The sequence below is a fragment of the Ictalurus furcatus genome, chromosome 27, assembly GCF_023375685.1.
Source record: "Ictalurus furcatus strain D&B chromosome 27, Billie_1.0, whole genome shotgun sequence".
Classification (NCBI taxonomy): Eukaryota; Metazoa; Chordata; class Actinopteri; order Siluriformes; family Ictaluridae; genus Ictalurus; species Ictalurus furcatus.
Window position 1 is genome coordinate 8,624,004 of NC_071281.1, and position 20,916 is coordinate 8,644,919.

The 20,916-nt window shown below is 42.6% G+C and overlaps 1 protein-coding gene across 5 annotated transcripts in view; it reads right to left on the reverse strand.

Annotated features, from left to right (window-relative positions):
• tcf12 (transcription factor 12) overlaps positions 1 to 20,916 on the reverse strand; it is a 96,011-nt gene that overhangs the window by 69,064 nt on the left and 6,031 nt on the right. For all 5 annotated transcript variants that reach the window (XM_053617405.1, XM_053617402.1, XM_053617399.1 and 2 more), the window contains 2 exons: positions 7,575 to 7,651; positions 289 to 391 (listed from right to left, as the gene is read on the reverse strand). In XM_053617405.1, the coding sequence (XP_053473380.1) occupies positions 289 to 391; positions 7,575 to 7,651 (180 nt within the window). The remainder of the gene's footprint in view (positions 1 to 288; positions 392 to 7,574; positions 7,652 to 20,916) is intronic.

Genomic DNA, 20,916 nt, shown 5'->3' on the forward strand with positions numbered 1-20,916 from the left:
AGAAAGTCTTTTGTGATGGAAAACTGTACTGATGGCGTGACTTCCACCCTGAGAAGGGAGGGGGTCAGCTTCTGAGGACAGTCAACACAGGAAAGAAAGAAGGGGTGGAGGGAGGGAGAGACAGTCAGAGGGGCATTTATATATAGGCGATGCTGTCTGTAATATAAAGTGAAGCAACTAAATGTGTGACAAGCACACTGAAGGGGATAAATAAAAAAAAAATCTTGCTCAGGGTGGAGGGGGGGTGGGGGTTAGGAGGACGGGGTGACAATCACCTTGGATACTCACCCATTATGCTGGAGCTCATGAAAGGTGTCGGGGACAATCCTTCATGGGACACTAATCGACTGTCACTCAAGTGATCACCATAATGAGGGCTGTCTGAGAAACCCTGGGGGAAAGAGATCACAGCATTAAGCACATTATTAGCCAGCTCTGCTAATTGAGTGCTATGACACTCCTCTAATTACTGAAGCAGAAACGGGCAGCATTTTTGGTCAACCATTCCCTGAAACGATCAATTTCTTCCTGGTGTCAAAGAACTTTTCTCTTTTTTTTTTTTTAAATCTTGGATGCATTTCATTAAAAGGGCAAAGAGAGCCCTGAAGATAAGCCAGCTCCTACAACACGTGCATGTGAAACCATACAAAGCACTAAATTAATAGTGCATGCATTTAAAAATCAGATAAAAAAAAAATCTGCAACTTTTACAAAAGATTACAAATAAGACTTCCATATTACATTCCCATATTAGCACAGTCTTTAAGCTGATATGATTGTGCTGCACTAAAAGACCGTGGGTTTGAGTTCAAACGTAGGATGCACTGCTCCAACCTACACTATATGGCCAAAAGTATGGACACCTGACCGTCATACCTATATGAGTCCATTCCAAAACAATGGGAATTAACATGGAATTGGTCCACCCTTTGTCCGCTCTTCAGCAAAGCCTTTCCACTAGATTTATTGGCGCGTGGCTCTGGGGATTCGGGCATTGATGACGAGTGAGAAGGCCTGGGGTGCAGTCAGCATTCCAGTTCCTCTCAAAGGTGTTCAGTGTGTTGAGGTCAGGGCTCGCACCATGGGTTCTTCCACAACAACCTTGGCAAACCATGTTTTCATGGTGCTCGTTTGTGCACAGAGGCACTGTCATGCTGGAACAGTTTTGGGCCTCTTAGTTCCAGTGAAGGGAAATTACAATGCTAGAGCGCACAAAGCCATTTTAGAAAAGTGTGTCCTTCTGACTTTGTGGAAACGGTTTCGAAAAGAACCACATATCGGTGTGATGGTCAGGTGTCCACATACCTTTGGGCATGTAGTGTAGCACAAAGTGTGCGCCTTGTTTTAGACTTCAGGAATATTTTCATCTCCATGTAAGTCACAACATGTCTGTATTCGCAGAGTTCAAATCGTTTATTGTTCTATAAACACAAAAGCACGAAACAAAACACTCCTGATCAGTCCTATGCACTTCATCACAGTCGTAAATACACTGTATTATACAGATACAATTTAATGATACCATACAAAGAGTTTCAATTACAGAATAATATGCAAGAAATTCTTTGGCATTCAGTATACGTTGCACCAACTAGTTGATTAACACCCACTGGAGTGAACCATCTTGGCTTGTCAAGAGTAGTCTTAAATCAGGCAGACGTCCAATAACGTGGCTGTTACACGTATAGCACTCATCCGCTGGACAGTATAAATTACCCATAACCCTTCACGTTGTCCTTATTTGCACCAGCAAGCGAGCCGTGACATATTTGAGTACCCGTGTCGAATTTGGTTATCTTTCTTGCCCAGGTACCACGTGAGGCAAGCTGGGACATATGGGTGAAGGTAAAAATAGTTCAGACCATCAATTGATCAAACAGTCGTCACAGAATCGTCCTGATTAATGTCTACGCCAGCACAAAAATCTTCAGTAGTTGGCATACACTACATTAGCCTAAGTATGCTCTTTTCACTCATTTGTCTTGAGGATTTAAGAGATCAGCAGTTTAAATAATCTACGCACTTTTAAACAGCAATTTATGGTTTTAGATTCTTTCTTTATTTTTTATTTATTCACATTAACCTTTTCTTATATCTGTTTAGACTGATCTTACACTTTTCCCCTTCCACTGAAGTAAAATCTGCCATTATCCAAGGTAAGGTCATTCCCAAATAGCATCATATACACTTTGTTTGCGCCCTACACAGGATGTAATGGAGCTGAATACCCTACCTAGTGCCCTCAAAAATAGTGCTGAATACATTTGAGATTCAGCCCCAGACATAGCATGACCGCTAATAATTTTTTAATCGTCTTCTGTTATGGTTTGCACGCGAACGACTCAATTATTGGCACCCTCGACTGTGTGTGGGCCACTATTAAGTGAAAGTTCACTCCTCTTAATTTTCACTAAAGTATTGGCACACTTGTGTCTGGGTGTGCATGCTGGAATTAATAAGCTCGGTGTCTTGTGCGTGCTCGTTCACTCGATGAGAGAAACACGGCTGCGCCATGGATATTTAAACATCAAAGGAGGCGTGCCTGGTTTCATTTTTAAAACCGTTTATTTGAATTTCAAGTAGTACTATAATACTGCATGGGCAGTAGTGAACAGTGGCGTTACGGGTAGTGCTGCTTCACAGCTCCAGGTTACCCAGATCAATCCCGTGCTTGGTCTGTGCAAAGCTGCACATGTTCTCCCCATGTCTGAGGGGGTGTCCTCTGGGTTCTCTGGTTTCTTCCCACCTCCAAAAAAAACACAAAACAAAAAAGCTTGCTAAATGGTCGCAAGGTGTGAATGTGCCACACGCACATGGGATCCTGTGATGGAAAAGCATCGCATCCAGGGTGTATTCCTGCTTTGCTCCAGTTCCCCCGTGGCCCTGAGCAAGATAAAGCGGTCAATGAAAACGAATGACTTACCTTTTCTACTCATACCCATCAAGTCACCATCTTATCCTAGTATTTCCACGGTTAGGGTCATGCGACAGGAAAATAACATGCACTTGGCTAGGATATGAGAAGTCCTAGGTCTGCATTTGTTGTCAAGCTGTAGCAAGCTGCACTGTTCAGCAGAAAGACCTGTGCCATGTAAACAAGCACCACCGTAAGCAAATATAGTCAATTTTAGTGTCTGGTTTCAGCGAGAGAAATCACAAAAGCGTTGGAAGTGTTACGTCTGAGGACGTATGTTTATGTTTGTGTTGTTTTGGATGCGTTTTCTTCTCTGCCCTCTTTCTCTCCCCCTCCATCGTAACGCAGGTACTCTGACCAGCTGTATCTAATTAGTCAATGTTTGAGGTGATTGGACGGTGTACGGGAGGAGCAGAGACATAAGCAGCATTGGATCTGTCAAGAAGGAGAGAGACTTCTTTGGACGAGGATGAAGCCTTCCTCCTGGTCCCCAGAATCATGTGTTGATTTATAATGTTGCGTTGTTTCTGAGTACGTGAGCTCAGGAGTTTGTGCAGTATCTGAAGTGTTTGCTCAGTATCTTTATTTCTTTCTTGTTTGGGGAATGTAGGGGGAGGGTGCCATTTTTGTTTGTAGTCCTGATTTTTCTCCCGTTTATGGTTAGACAGGGAGAGAGGGAGGGGTTTTTGTAATTTATTTTCTTTCTTTTTGTTTTATCTTCTTCTAGGTCATTTAAAGAGGTTTTTGGGTTAGTTAGTTAGTTAGGTTTTGTTTGTTATTTTGGCCTTGCCCTACCCTGAGGCTATTGTTCCCTATTTTCTTATGATTCTTCTGTTTGGCATTATTCGTTCTGTTATGGTTGTGATTAACCATCCTCTACAACTTTGAATTAAAAGTTCTTTTCTTTGAAGTGGTGGTTGTGTTGTTGATTCTGGGACAGGAGGTTGGACATCCTGGTTCTCTCCCTCTCCAAGCTTTTCTTTTTCTTTCATTATTTTTAATGTTTCTTTACTTTGTTTCTGGCTCCCCAACTCTAGATGGGTAGCCATGTAACAGAGGCACTTCCAGGTGGCTCTGTACTGGCTTCGATATCTCATGTTTCGCCTTATGGTGGAGATCTGCTTTACATAAAAACAACTTTTCCTTATTATGTTTGTCTTAATTCTCGCATAAGAAACTATTTAACATCAATCCATTCTGAACAATATGGAACTCAGCTATCAGAAAAATATTCAGCTTATACTTCATTATGTTGACTACTTTCTAGAATGTAGTATCTAACATGCAACATTATTTCTAATATGCGACGTTCAGAAATTAACATTTTTAGCTGGTAAAATTATGTTGACAGCAGTTCATCCTACCAAGGTGCCTGCGAAAACACCCCCCCTTCTTCATTCTTCTGTAGCTAAACACTGCCCTTTCATGACTGTTATCAGCTTCCGGGCCTTGGCTCTAAATATCGGTCACAGTATGCTCCTTTAAAACTCAGGGCTCCCCATCATAAAAGAGACTCTGTAGCTGTTCTAATCCCAGGCCCTGTGAAAATCTGTCTGCCGCTGCACTCGCAAACAACATTAACTCTCTCTGGAGTCCCAGAGCAGCCGCTGCCTCCTTTTTCTATAGACCTTTCCTCTCTCACATCATATTCTCCACATTCAACATGGAGTAAGTCAAAAATACATTAAATCTTATTAACCTTTTTTTTTTTTCTTGGTAAACAGAACGTGACAGGGAAATTTCAAAAGCAGTAAAGCTCTGCTAGTGCACACGCAATCCAAAAAACCCCAAAAAACCACCTCTCTATATTTTGTTCCTGCCAGGCCACCGTCCGTTAATCACCCCATGATCTGCTTTACTAAAAGCATGAGCTATGGAAAGAAGGCAAGAGGGAGGAAGCAGTCTTTCATGCTCCAAGAATCAGTTGTGTTTTACGTGGCACGCCATATATCTAGCATATAGCCGCATGCCTACACGCATAAATTAACTGCTTCCTCTTCGTATAATAGTCGTGCGTTCGGCTTGCTTGCGTTTTGTGACCCGGAGCTGACAGCTGCCAGAGCGCCTGAAAAGGACAACACTTTGGAGGGGAAGGTCTGCAGGGATAAGCTAGATAGAAGAGGTGAATAAGGGAGGGCAAGGGGAGTTTCTGCTCCTCTGGGACCATTAGATCATCAATCATGCCTGGCTCATCATCTCTTAATGCACCATTCTCCTGTGTTCTTCTGTGTTTATGTATATGTGTGTGTGTGTGTGTGTGTGTGTGTTCTGTCACCATCCAGTTACTGCTGGCTAAATGACTGTCAAATCACTGCTTAAGCATGCAGGCCAACACTCGAGCAGATGACCCAGTCCCCTGACGTGACGTTCAAAGAGTTCTCTCTCGCCAGAGTTCTGCATCCAGGTGAACGTTAGCTTGCGCTCTCGCATTTGGGGGACAGGTGATAGGAGCATGATGGACAGGACGAGGCATTGTGGGATGGCAGGGCGCGGATTGGGCTGTCAGACAGGAGGCCTGCGGCCGTGGCTGCCCAGGATCCAGAGTCTGGCTGCTGGCCAAGGTCAGTATTCAGGGACTGGAGCCTGTTCATAGCCCACTAATCATACACACGCTCGGCAGAGAGAGCGCGAGCGAGCGAGAGTGAGAGAGCACGAGCGAGCGAGAGAGAGAGAGAGAGAGAGAGAGAGAGAGAGAGAGAGAGAGAGAGAGAGAGCGAGCGAGAGCGGAGATTCATCTTTTTTCAGTTGTTTAAAAAAATAGCAGACTGAGAACTGCAGAAAACAAGACAAATGATCTCAGAGAGGTTAGAAGGACAAATTTTCCATGCTAAAGAAAAATTAATGACTAAACGGCCATTCCTACTATATATTCGTTTATCTGATGAGAGATTTGAGATTCTGGTAAAACGCCACACAAGTGCTGTGACACATGAAGATGGTGATAAGATTTAAACACGCTGTATACACTGCAGGGGAATTCTCTGCCTGCTATTGAGCGGCTGTGGTTGATCTCTCTGATAGCACTCCATGAACAAACCACAAGAGGATAACGGCTGCTATAAAGGACAGTTCACATGTTTGTTTTTTTTTTTCTTTCTTTCTTGTTTTCTATCAGGTGGAGAGGTTTGTGAAAGTGCTATGCACATGTGATATGCACAGACAATGTATGCTAATGTTGATCTCTGAAATGGGTGAAGAAGACCATTTGGTGCAAGAGTGACTTCATCGTTCCGTATTCCTATCCACACAGTTTATAGGACACAGGACATGGCTGACGATGGTCGCAGAGGATCATCACGTATAAACACAAAGTCCAAATGGCAGACAGACTGTTTGTGTGGACACGGGGGTTAATAGGTGGGTGGATGGAAAGATACGAGCAGGATTTAACTCGAGGTGAGGATTAAGGGAATCTCCCCATGCTCTCTGTTCAAAGTGGGCTGGATGTGTGTTTGACAGGCTGGAAAGCAGGCCATGTATGATAGGTATGCAGCTTTTCTTTTACTCTACGCATGCCACACTTCACTGGTGTCAGGCACACACAAGGGGATTTCTGGGAGAGAAGTGGCCATTTGTGCTGTGTGCACTGTTTTGGAAATGCTATTGATTATTCCAGGTCAGAGTCGTTGGCAATGATAAATGATTATAAAGCATACAGTATTACAAATCAGTACTGGTACAATGATTACATGTGATTGTGTGTGTGTGCGGGTTGTATGAAGGAGTGGAACAGCTGTCTGCTCACTGATGCCCGCCCCTCGCAATGTCAGTATCGCTGATTTATATGCACCTAGAGCAAAGATATCTCAAGCATCTCCAACTTATAATTCAAATCAGGCCGGCGCCGGAACCATAGCCTGTAGATGTGCATTGGGGAAGGGCATTGGAAAATAAACAAGGTAACATGGCATGGGAGCCACTGACATTTGACTGATCTCTGATGGGAACTGACAGGAGAGTGACATTAAATGAAATTCATACAGGGCACCCAGAACAAACCAATGTGTACAAGACAAACAAACAAATCGAGAAACAGAGAGATCTTCACACTCTGTTACAGATGCGTGCATGCCTGTGTGTGTGTGTGTGTGTGTGTGTGTGTGTGTGTGTGTGTGAAATGAAATAAGGCACAAGCCTTGGCTGACTCTATTTGCATGCATGGAAATCTCAGCTTATCACAGATCTGAAATGCATCCATGATTCCATTCCAATTACACAGAGCTATATTTCCAAGCCTTGGAAACGTAACCATTCGTTATTTAGAGATTCCATATCTAGAACCACCAATAATATCAATCATTATCATTTAAAGTGGTCTGCTGCATTTGCATTTTTATTTATAAATGCCATTATGATAATGCATGGGGATAGTAGTAGTAAAGGTACGGTATGCATTTATTTATTTATATACACTTGATAAATATTTGATATGTAATTCTTTAAGATGAAACTTTATAGTTTGGTATCTAAAACATTTATTTATTTATTTTGAGATATTTATGAAAACAGATCAAACGTGAACATAGCACTGGTCATTATTACAGGTGCTGGGCACTAGAGGAGAAAGCTCAGTGTCGTCCTGGATAAAGTAAGATCGAGAGACAGAAGAAGAGGGACCGATCGAGAGAAAGAAAAGGAGCACGAGAGAGATCTTTCTTACCCTGGAGGACTCGTCATAGGAAGGGCTGGACTGGCCACCTGCGGCCCAAGGCGCCTCGGTTGTCCTCTCATCTATACCTGTCAACAGAGCAGATACACAACTCCATCATCCTGCAACGCTCTACTGTACTGTACAACACACTGAACACAGATAACAAGAGACTGAGGGGTAAGAAAGAAATATTTTAATTCGTGTGTAGTAGAGTGATATATCAAAACCAATCAATCAACGACTTCTAATAAACAATTCAAGGTAATGAGCAATCACTACAAAACAAACCAAGAGCCCATCTAAAGCAGGGATATACAGCACCGTTCTCCTGCCAAAGAAAAGAAACAAACGGTGCAATCTACCGTCTAATCCATCGTACTTCCATTCAAAACCTTGGCTTTACAAATCGTAGTGTGTCATTAATTTAGCTTTAGATAAATCACGCCTAGATACGTGTTGCTCCCCAGCACACGCTGGCGTTCATACGCGAGCAACTGGGCCGCTCTGATTTGGCAGTGATGTATAACTCAACCTCATCGAAACAGCTGAGCACTGAAACCTGATGAAGCTCATATTTTATGCAGCCTTGCAGCACTCGAAAGAAAGACAGCCACCGGAAAAAGAAGAAGAAAGGGAAAAAAAAAAAAAAAAAAAAAAAACACGTCCGTACGCGTACACGCAAAATAAATAAATAAATACAAGTTGACAATTGAATAGATTCAACATCTGGTATGTGATGAACAAATACAATATCTAGTTCTCGCAAAATTGCATTTTATGAAGGCTGTTGGGTAAAGATATATGAATCTTTGTGTCTTTGTGCTGTTTGAGCCAATATTGTTTTGCAGGTAACAACATTCCGTTTCACGGTCTCGTGTACGAGCCGCAAAATTGCGGCAGAAAAACATCAATATTGCCCCGAGTTATTGATAATCCGTCTCACCAGAACACGATATCCGTCATTTGATTTCACTCGGTTAGAACATACAAAACATATCAAAGTGAAGTAAACTAATTGTGAAGACCCAAATACTGGTACAGATTACAAAACACAACATTCGGAATAGAGATGACGAATAACACGACTCTGATGCATGCAGGGTTAACAACGTGCTAAACCTTACTGGCTTGTACTGCATGGCTGGACAGGCCACATACTAAATAGCAACTATGAGCTAGGAATTTGCATAGGGAGAACAAACAACAGAGCGAGAAAACGAGAGGGAGGGAGCGAGTGTGCAAAAGGGAGAGAAAGAGATAGAGAGCTTTTTCTGCCTTTTTTTTTTCCTTCCCTTTTCCCTGAAGGCCTATAGCACACAATCAGAGTGTGTGGGCAAAGACTGATCTCATGCCAAAGACAATCTACAGGCCAAGCGGTCTGTGTGGCACTCCTGCAAAGACGACGCTGGCCTTCACAACCCTGACTAAGGCAGGCGTTTTCTCCTTCGCCACTGCAGGAATGAAACATCTGACCAGTGCTTTCACATCAACAGCATGTTGTAGAAAAAGAAAAAAAAGAAAAAAAGACTAGCATTATGAAGGTACAATATTAATGGGACAAAGAAATGATAATGTGTATGTCCGGTCCCTGAGCTAGAGGAATAACACGGAGACATGGAGCAAGCCTCGGTTTGAAAACAAACGTAAGTTTGAAAACAGAAATTGGGCTGGGTCACTACTTCGCTTCCACTCAGTCAGATTTGGAATGTGTCAAAAGAAAAAGGACATGTGTTCTGTATTTACAGCAGAGGAAATGACCTCACAGGGAAGTCCTTCTCAGAGGAGCGCAAAGGAATTTGGGTCGCATGTCTTTACAACACTTTTATTCCTGTCTAAAGTATTAAACAAACATCTGTTACATAGATTTCGAATAAACAACCCTTTTTTTTTTTTTTTTTTTTTTTAAAAGAAGTTTTGGCTGAAAAGCAGCAGACTTCAAGTCAGAAAGCGAGAGCGAGAGAGCATAAGAGAGAAAACTCCCCCTTTCCGTGGTTTGTTCTATTATGAGTCAGCCTCTCGATTTATCCATCTGCCAAATCACAGAGCGCCAGTCACGAGGCTCCAGTCACCAAGGTCAGGCACTGGAAGACGATTTCCAAACTACTCGTTTAAAAAAAGTGCTCATACACCTGAACAGAGGGTTAAGTATGCCAGGCTCTACATGGCCTGCGCACACTTTCTGTGGCTGTGAATCAGTTTTATAGCTGCACTCATGCTCACAATGCCGTGTAACAGATTTGTAGCACAGGCCTCCCTGTGAAAGGCTCGTAGTATGTAGGCTTGTCACAGCGCTATCACGTTGCTACAGCTCCACGCCGGCAGTGTGAGAGGGACACATGTTCCACACCTGTACCTGCTGACGGCCCTGATTCTCTGGCCAGCGCTCACACTCTGGCTCTGTGCCAGTCCTTACGTCTATTTACAGACCGAGCCAATGTTGGTTAACAGGTAACGACATTCAATTCCTCATATACAGCCCGATATTTTCACGCTATTGATCATCTAATCGACTGTCTTTCCGTCTGCGAATCCAACGGCTGCTTCTATCGAGCAGCACACACTCACTCTGTTCCTGCCTCGCACCAGCATCTAATGTGTATCCTGTAGCTCATCTTTATAATTATTTCAAAGGCGTAATTTTTTCATGCTTAATTATGAAAATTAGCTCCAAAATAAATGCAAATTATGCATGCCTAAGCGCTTCTACCTAACTGCCGCGGATTTTGTGCTCTCGCCCGGTGCCAAAGAGGGTTCATTTACATGCAGTGTCTGTTGAGAGCAGGATTTAAATATGGATTTAACTTGGCACAGTGCTGCCTTGTGAGCAAATCTTTGTCTTTCTTATTTCAGTGGCTAGGAGGCATGACAGACTCTTATTCAGAATTTTCCTTTTCTGTAGAATATTACATCGAATTTATTTTGACTTTTTTCTTTTTATTAATTACGACAGGATCTAAGGGTAGCTTTATTTATTAAAAAAAAAATTGCAAACATTTTGCCTAAACGTGGGTTGATATGATAAAACATAGCACAAACAATTATGGATAACGTTTGAAAATCACGGTCAAATCACAGCCAGCTTACTGTAAGGAAAGAACGTGTAATATCCTCCCCGTTTCACACCAAAATAATCGTGCATGAGAACACAACCTTGACTGGAAGGCAAATATTTCTCTTGGCAGAGATCGTTTCTCTTCTGGGGTTTAATCGCCAAACAGGTGTCCACGTCCCTTCACACAGACGTACAGTGTAGAAAAGAAAAAAATATAATTTAAAAAAACAACAACAAAAAAAAAAAAACCCACAAAAACACAGCAATGGAGCAATTACTCACAGAAGTGAGTGGCTCGCTTATGCGCTCTGGCACTCTAAAAAAAAAAAACAACACAGTCAGGGTTTTGATTGACCGCTACCGGCCACTGCAACGAAAACGCACACGCCAGACGTGACATCACTGAAGGTTCGAGTCGTTTCCTGGGAACTGCTGCTTGCCAAATTGCCATGGAATCAGTGTGTTGCACTGGCAGGATAGACGGACATCGCTGGCGGGATCTGCTGTGAAGATGTAATCAATACAGAAATGATGCAGCCTCTGGCTGAAAAAGTATTACCCTTTCTTTCCTTAGCTCTGACTCATTTGAAGGAACTATACGGTATAAAGCCTGGAGACTCAAATCAACGATTTGGGAGTCTTAGGGGGCTTCCACACTGGCAGTTTAGTCCAAAACAGAACATGGCTTGCATGAAAGAATTGCCAATGTGAAAGCTGTCGTGCGGACCGGGAAGCGCACAGCGGTACCAAACCCGAGACTAGCTGTAGGATGTGGTCCGAGTTCAGTTTCACTGGAACTGTGCTGCGATTCCTGTGAATGTGAACGCAACTCGCACTCTCACTTGTTCAGGAAGTAAAGTAACCAGAGCGTGTGTTATCGCCGATGATGACGTCACTTCGTTTCCACAACACAAGCGTACCATGAGTGACAGGGGAACGTCGCGGGACACAGGATAGGTCCAATGCTGCGCATAATATCTTCTGCACATAACAGCCCCAAAGTAATTATTTTAATATGGTTAGTCACGTTGTGTTCTCCATGAGTAATTGTGATGATGCAAGATGAACACAAATACACCCGGATTCGATGAAATTAAGCTAGTCTGAAATCAGACCAACACTCCCGGGGGTCGGGGGGCTTTAAACCACCTTAAAGCAATTCAGCTCTCCATTAAAATGACCAAAATTAGCCTGTAAAATTGGGTGCTGCTCTAGAACATACTATTTTAAACTCTTACAAATAACTGGTGTAAAATAGAAAACTGAAACTAATAAAAATGATTTAAACATTTTGTTTTCACTCATTAGACATCCCTAGATCTATAAATACTGTACACATGAATGTGGAAAGTCCTTCTGGATCCCACATAGCTTGTCTGCTAGCTATCCACTTGCAAACTAGCTCATATTTCATAGTCACAGTCATGTATTTACCATCAGTCACAACATTCCATATAATAAACACGATTGTGCTCATCGCCAACGTTAGCCAAGTTACCTAATCAAATTTAGCATGCATATTCTGTACCTCGGCATCATTCTCAAATCATTTGCATGATAAGTGTGACATCACAAGCTGAAAATCACATGAATTGGTTTGACATTCAACTTTAAAGTCATGAAAGCTAAAAATAAACTCAAAGCCAAAGCCATCATGACAAAGCCATCACGCACAAAAATAAACACGCACGCAAACACACACAGGGATTACAGTAATCTAAAACTGTGTGTGTGGGGGGGGAAGCACTGGAGCAGTGAAGTGTGTCATGAAAAAAAGAGAGAGAGAGAGAGAGAGAGAGAGAGAGAGAGGAGTGTGAAGTGCAGGATGCTGGTAGGGGCTTGATGAAGTGCGCTGGCGGTGGCAGGGGAGTTTGTCATGACTATAGCATCGTCTTCATTAGGACAGCCTCCTGCTCTCCAAACTGCAGACTGCCACACAGCGCTGTCTGTCACTCTCACACACAACAAGCCTCCTCTGTGGGACACACACCTCGCATACACATATCAAACACAAGTGTTGCTGCGAACACAAACGTAATCCCATCGCTAGTTATAGATGTAAGTAAATATTCATGAAATGTGTGTGAGGATGCTTCAAAGAAGTAAAAACATCTGAAAGCAGAAGAGGTTAATTTTCCTATGCAAAAAAAACAAAACAAACTATTTTGAGAAGCCCACTTCCAGGAAGGTTTCTGATCGTATAAAGACAGACATATGCGTGATCAATCTGACCAGTGATTAGCCTGGTATCACATAACTTTATGAACTGCCTATTAGAGTGATATCACTGTGAAATATTGTGACTATGAATATTATTAGCAGTGATTAGTGTGATTTCTGTACATAGTCACAGCACACCTACTGAATGAGTTGTCACATATTCCAGGACTCCATACAAACACACACACACACACACACACACACACACACACACACACACACGAAACCAGTAAACAGTGACTCAGTAAGTATTGCTCTTAAATCAGAGGTTCAGAGATGCAGGACTCCTATAACTTCAAAAGAAATTCCACAGTACACTGAGCACAGGGTTTTATTATGAATATCATCCAACCATTAAATTATAAGGCTCATTATTTAAATGTCTACAATATTATTCTGGCTATTTATTAGCACCATAAAGCTTTTTTTTTTTTTTTATTCCTGAACTTTCCACCGGCAGAACACTTAACGTCCGAGTTGACATTGTTTATAAGCCTACTTGTTTTGAGCTATTGAGGTTTAGATATCACAGACCCTTGGGGTTTTCCTGGACAGCACTTGGAAATGTAGAAGACGTTAAACCACTGTCTTTTGTGACCGCTTGATTGCAAGTGTTCAACCCTAACATCTGAATTACACAAAAGAAGAATTACGCATTCCTTACGGGTTTTCCCGTTTGCATTTTGAAAGAGTTCCTCAAGAGAAATGTACTGTTTTTGATAACCTTGCTCATGAGGCACAGACAGATTTAGCAAATACAGAAATAAGCCCTTAGAATAAAACCCTACCCGGCATAAACAATAATTTAAACCTACATTCACTGAGAGAGAGAGAGTGAGAGACTCTACAGAGCTACTCCATCACCTCATTTTACCCAGCATTCCTGCTGAGCATGCACCACATGACCCTTTAAATTCCTGTCAATAACAAGCCCTAAAGCGACTAATGCAGTGTCTTTGAAATAAAATGGCAGAGGTTTAAAAGTTTCTTTACCTCTCTCTACCCTTCCCTCACTCTTTTCGGAGCCTTTAAGGGGTCCTGGCAGAGCAGTTCTGCTGGATTTGTCTGGCCATGCAAAGTTCAGACGCATTAATCCAAACTCTCATTCCCTGCGATTTCCACACTTCCTTCCTGTGCAGCGCCCGCGCCATATGTTCACAATCGCTTATGGGGGAAAGGTGCCTCTTCCTCCAACCTTGAGCTCCATCAGAGGAATGGCGGCACACAAGCCAAGTGGATGAGAAATTTATCTACCTCGTAAAAAGGCTGTGGGCTCTGCAGAATATATACAAGTGGTTTTTGCCTGACTCAAATGTATAATTAAATTCAGCACAGCCAGGAATACAGTGTCGAATCAAGTGCAGACACTTCATATCTGATCACAAATGGAAACTCTGCTGTCTATAACCACAAGAATGACACACTGAGAGGCTCGAATAAATCAATGCATCCGGTTACTTCATCATGCAAATAACTAAAGACGCGTCTTTTTATGCTTGCACCGTTTTGTGCAGCCGGCACACCGAACACAAAAGGATTACGCTATCACACCCCTGGGTGCTTGCAATCAAGACGGCGTTTATTGCATCAGGAGGATTTATTTTTATTGAGCTGCTCATTAGTGGGGTTTAATCAGAGCTGCGTCTTTATGACTGCTCCAACGCTGGGATCACATCGCTCATCAGCCGGCCTGAGCGCAACCACAAACAAATGCGTTCACTCCGAGTGCACTCCATCTCCTCCCCTGACATCCAGACAAGGCAGTGCATATCAATGGATTTTATACAAATATGGACATGCACTCATGTGCCTTTATGCATTTACATGATCAAGCACAGCACATCCGACCCTGCCAATGCACAGCCACGCTCTCTAATTCACTAACGCGCACTGCTGCATTTCTAACGCGAGTGGCGACAATAATAAAGCGCCAGAGTACATACAAACCCTCAGAGTCTTTCCATGAAGACTACATGAGCCAACATGGAGGGTGGCCCGGACGTCATCGTCCTCTGCCTCCCACTGCACTGCATGCTGGATCAGTTGAATGTCCTGATGGGGTTGGCAGACAGCAGTGCCAAGTGGGCATCGGAGGCTCTGCTCTGTCCGTTCCTCTTGAACATGACCACCCATCACTGCCAACCGTTCTTTATGTCACAGTCGCGTCAAGGGAACTTATATAAAGGAAAAAAAGCAGTTTGCTGCCAAACGTATTAAGTATTTTTTTTTTAAAGAAAATGACAGGCTGATATTAATGATGCAACGAACTGACTGATAGCCAATCGGAGCTTATGACCACTACCCTCAGAGATCCCATCTGTCACATGGAGAGAGGAGCCAAGATGACACACACTGAATAACACACGCTAGCTTTATATCGATTAACTCTCTCTGGCCCTGAGCACTGGAGAACACACCAAGGCCTTAGTGCTTAGTGTCTTAAGTACTGCCAAGAACATTTTTCTTGTATTCCTATGAGAAACACATTCTACCAGTTACAGTCCTGCACTGTGTGCATCATCATTAACCAAGCTGAAGCTTGAAACCTGCATCAGGTTCACCACAATTTTATCTATTTGCACGTGTCAAATATCCTGAATGAGGAAAGATCATATGCAACATATCAAATTACAAGAAATAAAACCTTATTTACAATAATATGATGCATCAGTTAGTAATATATACCCTGTAGTTATATAAAAACATTTATTTATTTTAAATCCTGTCTTCTTGCTACAGGAATGACATTCATAAACACACACGAGGCTTCATAAAAGTTGAACGCTTCACAAAGGCTTTAACCAGGCCCCATCGTCTTTAATTTATTACTTTAAATCCCTCAAAAGACAAATTAAAACCAGGAACAAATCAGTGCTACATGCTAATCCTCAAGTCTTTTTCAAGAGAAGAGATTTGAACTACAATTTGATTGGTATTTTGTGCTACTGCGGAGAGGAGTAGGGGGAAAATTGTTTTCTGAACCAACAAATACCAAAGTTAAGTGCAAATGCATTGCAGGGAAAATCTATACATAGGAGAGGCTGAGTCGGCCACTGCTGGGGATTAGTGCTCGCACGACAATGGCTTCTCCTCATCAGCATTTTCTGTATCTCAAATGGAAATCCTGATAAAAGTATCAGGCTTCGGGTCACGCTCTGCGACACGCTCAGGCGGTCTCGAGGCCCAGGAGCAGTGCTTACTGGCTTACTGAGTGTTTGTGTGTGTGCGCGACTGCGCGCAAGTGTGCGAGAGACACCATCACTTCTAGCATGTTCTTTAACCATGACAAACTGTGCTTATTGCCCGAGTGCGAGTCCGCACAGCATGCCATCTCACTCTGGGCCTCTTCAGCACCTGCGCGGCCGGGCCGAGGTCTTATCGCTCCACAGCGGGGAAACTTTTTCCAGCAAGGAAACAAACAGGCAAGCTGGTAGAGAGGTCTGCTTAATAAACTCACATGATGAGACAGAACCTCAGAGTGCCAGGAAACCTCCCACAAAACACCAAACATGGTTCCCACACAAAGGCCACAAGGCCAATGCACTTGCTAACCACAACATGCAACCTACAATACCAGTGCACTCTGATGTACACAACACAGTGCTCAGCGTTACACACAGGAGCGGACAAATCATACATTTACTAGCTCACTGGGCAAGTAAATGCTCCAGGGTGCTATCCAGTCTAACCATGTTTTGGTTTCCCAGAAGCCTAACCAGGCTATAAAGTGGTAGCTAATGTCATGTAGAGTCATTTCAAGGGAAACGAAGGATTTTATCATCATTATTGTCTTTGAAATTTTTTTCCAATGTATCTCATCACGTCTGCACCCCAACAAATGGTCATCTATGAGGTTGGTGCTCCATATGTCTGGTTAGCGTCTTTATTTTCTTGTACGTCGGGTAGCATCATTATTTTCCCTCGATATGGTCAACTGCAAGGTGGCTGCCACTTGTATGACAAGTTTGCACTTGATAACTTGCTAAGTTTCGTCAGTGTTTCCACATACCTATGTGTTCCTAATTCGTGATTTTGCGATTGCAGAAATGAACGCAAAATCAAGTAACTGCGCAATATTCGGAGGACCGTGCGATTTTTCAAAATGACCGCAGATTTGGGCCAAGACGCGTCACGAGACGTCAGCGCAATGCGCGTTCAGTCAAAGTCCTCTTCGATTCACGCTCACCGAACATGAGTACAGCTAAAAGGACTCATTTATCAACAAACATCACTGCGAAAGGGTCCATCCATCCATCTTCTACCGCTTACTCCTTCTTCAGGGTCGCGGGGGAACCTGGAGCCTATCCCAGGGAACATCGGGCACAGGGCGGGGTACACCCTGGACAGGGTGCCAGTCCATCGCAGGGCACAATCACATACACATTCACACACCCATTCATACACTACGGACACTTTAGACACGCCAATCAGCCTACCATGCATGTCTTTGGACTGGGGGAGGAAACCGGAGTACCCGGAGGAAACCACTAAGCCACCGAGCGCCCCACTGCGAAAGGGTGTGCAAAACTATATTGTGCAATTGCAATTTCGCCAATTCAAGTAGCTTTCTCCAAAAAAAAAAAAAACCCTTTGAAATAAACCACAGCAATGTCAAGTGTTTGTGGCCGCAACAATCACAAAAAAACTCTGCGAAATCCTCTACGGACTAAAGAGCGCTCGTCATCAGCGCACGCTAGCTAATCTGCCTATTAGTAAAAGATTTCAGCACTTCAGCCCATGGCTTTGGTATTACAGAAGTGAAGCACATCACCACCATGAAGCACATCAAGTTTAAACAATGCTACATACAACTTGAAAACTTTTGTTTTGTGAAAATCAGTAAAGAGAAGGTTTTTCTTTTCTTTATATGGTTGTTGAACCTACTCAATCTGCAACTACAAATTAAAAAAATGTCTATGAAATCTGCTTGCCCTGGGAGCTCAATGCTATTGATTTGTCCACCCCGACTCATGTATAAAATGTATAGTGTCAAAGAAAGAGTGTGAAACAAAAACAAAAAAAACACTTGCAAAATGACTCATTGTGAAAGACATAAAGAAACGTTCAGTAATGATGGGAAGGACAAAGCTGAGCAGGTTATCTGCCCCTTGTCCCCTTTGGTTCTCCCCCTTGAGTCTTTCTGTGTGAAGCCCAACACCCACTCCGAGACTGACGGATCGAAAAATGGCCTTATTTCTTTACCCTGTGCCAATCTCTCCTCTCACACCTAATCGAATCCTGAACCGTAGCCAAGCCTGAATGTGAGTGACTGCATGTTTTACAGTCATTAGTGGCAAGCAAACCTCGTCGTCCCAGTGATGGTGAACTGAAATGCAGCACTTACACCTGAACAAGCCTCTTGCTCTCTTGTTCTACAGCCTATTTAATGTTGTATGCCTGCCTGTGTGAGGTTACAGTGGTCCGACGTCATTTCCCAGGGGAGAATCTGACTATAAAACATACACTCCCTGTGCTGACCCCGAGACCTCATTCAGGCGCGATACATGTCATTTCAAGTAGACAAGCAGAAATCTTCACTGATCTGACTCACATTAGCATCAGAAATGGGAATAACCTCTGCTCTGAAAACTACCGCTAGCTAGCAAGATGTTACGGATGCGTCTGACAAACATTTCAGAGCCCATTCCCAAGCTAGTGCTCTCAAATTCAATTCTGAGCTATGATTTAAGCTCACAGGAGCTTAATCTTGTTTCCACATACAGAGGGACTTATGGCTCAGACGTGTAATGAAATTGGAATGCGGTGGATGGTCCATCTCTCATAAAGTGAAATGATCTGGCCTCTGTACATCCCTGTGCCTCAGACTGGGATTATCGAGTCAAATGGCTTTTCAAACTTGTTTAGAAAAAGTCACAGTTACACTAAAACTTAACGCGATCATTGCTTTTCACAGACACGCATCTCGCTGACTCGAACACTTTTCCGAACTGAGGTCTTAATTCGGAATGGCCCGTAAATAGTCCATTATATTAGTTAATGTAAAGGAGCGCACATCTGCTGGAAAGTGGAAGGGCGTCATTAAAAATGTGCTGCCGCGGCTCACATCATCAGTGTAGCTACAGCTCCGATTATCAGATGTCCCGAGGCAGCGAGCTCGTGGATACAACACATGGATCCAAAGCTTCAGCAGAGCAGAGGAGGAAACTCGTATCTTCATATGCCTTGGTTTCAGATTCCCCTCCCCCAAAAGGAAACTGCTCTGATGGCTCATCAAGCGTGGCAGTGGTGAACTTAAACACTGTTAGATATTATTACTCAGACATATGTAGCGATTTAGACCCTCATGGAGAATACATAATACCCCACTGATATTACAATTTTAAGAATAAAACAACGGCTACGATAAAAACATGATCAATTACCATAAAATAATCCAACCTGTCTTATATTACACCCTTTCCTTAACACAGGCTACTCGGTAGTATCAAAAGACTCATTTCACACTCTCTGTACCACAATGCTCTTTAAAAGCGCAATGGATACTCCAAATCGAGTTTTTTTTTTCCACGGAAGCACACCTGAACAGCCTCCAGATTTCTGTGATTGCTTCAGCAGTGTCGAGGGAACAGATGAGAACGTTGACAGCTTCTCTGGAAGCGCAGCTGAACCCCCCCAAAGAAATGCACGTATTCACGCACCGCCGGTGAAGAATAACTTCAAACAGTGTGTGATTAGGAAAAGAAAACATTTTAACACATTTTAAGCCCTTTGTCATGGAAGTGTCCGGATTTTTATAGCCTTTTGTGGAAACGTGGAAAATGATGCGCAAGCCAGGCCAAAAAACCTGACATCAAAGCACATCGATCACTATGGCAACAGAAAGATCCTCATAAGCGAGTCAGTTGGCACCTAAAGACTCAAGTCTGGCTGAGACGGCTAGTCAGAGGAAGCCACAACCCGAACAAAACCATACACGGCAAAGTCCAGGGTATCACAGAGCAAGCGGCAGGTTAGTCTCACAAAGTCACAACTGCCTCACCCTTTAACCTGGACTTTTTCCAGCTAAGCCTTAATTCAATATGGTGACAGGTCTTTTCCCAGCAACGGCAAAATAACTTCTGAACTTCTGTAGAATTGTTCACGAAAATAACTACAAAATCCCACACCAAGTTTCCAAAGGACTATATTGCACAAACTTTATTAGTAGAAAAATTTTGAGATGTGAAAGCAGAGAAATGTAGAAACTAACTGAGGGTGTCTCGAGAGACAATGGCTTCCGGAGTACAAAAAAAAAAAAAAAAAAGAAAGTATCAGGGCGGTTTTAATAACAGAAACTGCAGAAAGGCCCAGTCTTAGATGCTGGAAATCTTTGAAATAATAATCCATTCTGTTCTGCAATAATCCATTCCAAAATAAATGTGTGATTAAATGAGAGACTTAGGCGTTGTTTAAAACACACACGCGTGCACAAAAAAAAAAAAAAAAAGCATGAATCCACTGACGAGCCTTTGATGATAAGCTTTGCTCGAGTACAGTTTTGTCACCTTTTATATCTCTGTACAGCAAAGCAGTTTTATTTTTATGTGAGAAATTATCTGAAAACTTCAAGCTATTCACTTTTATGGATTCGGAAACGTTCGCAACAAAAGGAGGATACTCGGGCTGTATAAAATTGTGAATACTAATCATTTCGGATTCTTTCCAATCCCTTATTAATAATTAATCAGAAGATGACAGTGTTTTCTAATCCAGAGACGGCAGAGACAGAGCGCCAGTCTGAACACGGATGGAGCTTTTCTCTATTTCAACAGTTTTTCAGGAAATGTCAAAGAATGGCTGCTACAAGATTTATAGCGCGGGGTAAAAAAAAAATAATACTACTACAACAGTGTTCACCTGCATGATTGAATGGTATTTCTGTAGCATTCTCAAAATAATTACATCACTTAACACTTTGAATCAGAGGCTCCAACAATTAGCGCCATTTCCATCCATTACAATCAGAGATTACAATCTAGTGTAATAAAAGTTTCTAGCTCTGGCACATTTAGAATTATTTTCTATTGACTTAGGAGGGAGATATACAGCAAAAAAAAAGAATCATATCACAAGAATTTA